At 48.7% G+C, this 3,774-nt stretch overlaps 1 protein-coding gene across 1 annotated transcript in view; it reads left to right on the top strand.

Annotated features, from left to right (window-relative positions):
• Positions 1-3,774, top strand: part of LOC106821243 (protein rhomboid-like) — a 47,520-nt gene that overhangs the window by 6,856 nt on the left and 36,890 nt on the right. The window contains exon 3 of the mRNA XM_014825959.1: positions 238-391. Coding sequence (XP_014681445.1) covers positions 238-391 — 154 coding nt within the window. The remainder of the gene's footprint in view (positions 1-237; positions 392-3,774) is intronic.

The raw sequence follows: 3,774 nt of genomic DNA, 5'->3' as shown, positions 1-3,774 counted from the left end.
GTTTACACTGTCAGGTTTTACCGACCTTAATGTGAACTCTCTCTCTCTCTCTCTCTCTCTCTCTCTCTCTCTCTCTCTCTCTCTCTCTCAGCCCTTACCTTCATCCGCTCTTCTTCTTTTGACGAGCCTCATGTGGACTCTCTCTCTTCTCTTGTAGATGACGGACAAGCGCTCGGACAGCTTTAAGCTTGCGGTGCAGCAGGCGGATGGAGACGCCTGCAGCGTGAACGAGTACAGGTGTGTCAAGCGCGACCCGGACACGTGCTTCATGCGCATGGTGCGCAAGATCGGGCGGGAGTTCCTCACAAGTGAGATGGATCGGCGGTACTACGCCGACCACTACACGTGCTGCCCGCCGCCGCTCTTCATCATCTCCGTCACGTTATTAGAGGTAAGCAGCGCGACAATCCGGAGTTCCGGGGCGATGCGATTCCGGTTTCGGGGACGGTGAAATTCCGCGTTCAAGTGTGGTGGGATTCCGGGTTCAAGTAGGGTGGGATTCCGGGTTCAAGTACGGTGGTATTCCGGTTTTTGGTTGGGATTTCGGTTTTGGGACGGTTGGATTCCAATATCCAGGTAGTGACAGTTCCGTTTCAGACATTGTATAACCTCCGTTGCGGACATTGTTATGGCCTTTTCCGACTCACGTTCACCTTAGGCCACAATTAAAAAATCTTTGTTTGCCATCATCCGACCCAGGCTGAAAAGTTTGGGTAGGTAGGTAGGCTTTTTTTGAATGGGCTTTTTTACAAATTCAGCATGGTGTCTACATGCTCGGGTGTGCTTGTGTGGAGATACATTTTATGTTGAATGTTTGTTTTGCTTGGTACATATAATATATTGCCTACAGATTGATATAAAATAATATGAAATGATACAATTTGTAAAAAAAGGAATGGGAAAGATCTATAATTTTTTTTGAGTCAGCCCCTTTTTGGCGGGTCGGTCGGGTGAGGGCAAAGACACAATATTTTTGTTATGACCTTAGTACTGCTGTAAACCACGATCACAAATTTCTGTACTGCTGGTGAGCATGTGATGCGATGATGTGATAGCCTTCATCCCTGCATGTGTAAGTTTAGCTTCGTTAATAGTCTTTTGTATAGCTGAATACATCACGTTCGTTAAATACTTTAATGCAAATTTTAATTAACGTAATTTACTTTGCTATCTGTAAAAAATTTATAGCAATATGGAAATTAGGTACAGTCGATAAGATATTAGTCCATTTTTAATTCAAGGTGATGGTCAAATATTCATATTTTATGCTGATGTACGTCATGCACATGATGAAGGCACCCATGCGTAGTTTTATACGTGAATGGTTTCACATTGATTTAATTTTTTTTACTCAATGAAATCCATGCGCAGAGCCTCAGAGGGAGAAGGTGAAAGAGAAAGAGATTTCGTGCACTCTCCTATACTGTTCTCCTGATTAATGGGATGTTGTTTGTAGGCCATCCATATTGGCAGTATACGTATTTGCGCAGCTTTATGTGTTCTCTAGCACTTACTGCAGCCAGAACCTATATACCCCCCCCCCCCGCGCAACATGCGCACGTACGCAGCATTCGATATTATACAGTTAACATTACATGTGCCTACGGCTTTATGCAGCCACGACAATAGTTTTTCGATTCAGTGTATAGTATCCTGCAAATCTTTCACCGTCTAATTGAAAAGTAGAGGTCGCTAAAAAAAATTCCCGCATATTGCTTTTTACTGTGCCTTTGTCAGAACATCACCCGATGGCTGTTTAAGTAGCGTAGCTGATCAATATGCGACGCAGTAGCGCCACCAATCGATTACGCTGGCACAGTAGCAATAGCTTCCACTCACATTTTCGTGTAAACTTCATATAATTCTCACGAGTGTGTTTTTGCTACTAATTTTCATGAACAGGTATTGTGGTCTCGCGCCCGCACATGCACGCACGCGCACACACAAGCACGCATTCACACGCGCGCGCGCGGCACACACACACACACACACACACACACACACACACACACACACACACACACACACACACACACACACACACACACACACACACACACACACACACACACACACACACACACACACACATATATAGTATATCATATTATAGAGCAGAGAGAGAGAGAGAGAGAGAGAGAGAGATAAAGTATGAAAATAAGTGCGTTATATTCTAGATGGCGCATCGATGGCCATCGTATGTTTTTATCCACTTTCGAATGCGTGTTGTAGCAGACGGGTAAGCTATAAGTGGGAGGCACGCTGGCATGTAGAAGCAACTGGTTGTTGAGGAAGGTGTGGCGTACGATGGCATTTACCGGCGCTCACCAGTACAGACGGTGGATGCGAGGTTATTGAGGGGTCGCTAATGAGATTGTAATAACACGGGCAGCGTCAGCAGCGCGAAGAAAAGAGAAACTTCACCTGTAATTTCACCAGCCGTGTCAGTTAGCACTCTGCGCCACTGTCAGTCTGCATCTGGACGGACCGAGCTCGCGAGGCATGGGCGCTACTGCTGATTGGTTGGCGCGGTGAGACGCCTGGACATGCGGGAGTCAGCAGCCGGCCTGTCTCGACGCCACCTATACCCTCCCTGCCGACGCGATTCGAGACCCCTTTATTTAGTCTGACGACCTAATGCGAACCAGCCTCCCCCGCCCCGCGCGCACGGGTTTCTCTCTAGCACCACCACGTCGCTTCTAATGCGCGGCGATCTGCTAACGACTTCACGCGCGCAGCGCGGGGCTTTGAAGCTGAGCAAAAGCATCCCTACCCCCGGTCCGGCACGTCGCACCAACACGGGCTAATGCCGCCGCGATAGCCGTGTTTAGGTAACACCGAAACGCATCCCTCATGTGTCTGGTCAAGGTGTGAGAGCGGGTGGAGGTTATTAATAGCGATCGGTAGAGGAAGCACAATAGGGCTTCACCGATGCAGAGCTTTTTGAAAACAGTTCGCGCGCGAATGTGTCGGTTAAAGGAGAATAAATAAAGCCGCCTGTGTTAGCCCGGACGTGATGCTGGGTGCTCCTGGGATGACGACAACCGGCTATGATGCTGGCTTATGTTTTCTCTTCTCTGTTGAGTTGCTGCATATGTACCCGGTTCTAGTCGTATTGCGGTTACATTCGAGACTTCTTTGCCCTGCTTACCGGATCTTGCGTGCGATCCTGGGACACAACGGCTGTCGAATGGCCTTCTTGCTTTTTGCGTCCATGCTTTATTCGATACTGTACGTACGCACGTACGGTGTTATATAATGCTGGGTGTGTTACATAGCCGAGCATTTCGCAATAGCTGGCAGTGCGCAAGCATTGATCTATCGCCTCCTAGTCGGCGACCGATGAGCATCATGTCTTCACATGCACGAACGTCTGCGTGCGTCGCCGTGGCAACTCGACCTGTTGGTCTCCGCAGATGCCGCTCTGCTCCACCCGCCTTTTATCCGAATGTTAATCATCCGAGATGCGCCGAAAGCCAGATATACGCTGCTGATATCAGCTCGTCTGTGTGGCACCCGTGGCGCGTGTTTGCGCGTGGGAAATATTGCAGACTAACTAGCTGGAGTTGCTTGTCTGAAGCCACCACGTCCGTATCTAAGCTAGGCTGCACACGCTGGTGATGCCTCTCTCTCTCTCTCTCTCTCTCTCTCTCTCTCTCTCTCTCTCTCTCTCTCTCTCGTCGTCGTCGTCGTCGTACGTCTACGTCGTACGTACGTACGTACGTACGTACGTACGTACGTACGTACGTACGTACGTACGTACGTACGTACGTA

The sequence above is a fragment of the Priapulus caudatus genome, unplaced genomic scaffold, assembly GCF_000485595.1.
Source record: "Priapulus caudatus unplaced genomic scaffold, Priapulus_caudatus-5.0.1 Scaffold65, whole genome shotgun sequence".
Taxonomy (NCBI): Eukaryota; Metazoa; Priapulida; class Priapulimorpha; order Priapulimorphida; family Priapulidae; genus Priapulus; species Priapulus caudatus.
This window is presented reverse-complemented; position numbering and strand designations above follow the sequence as displayed.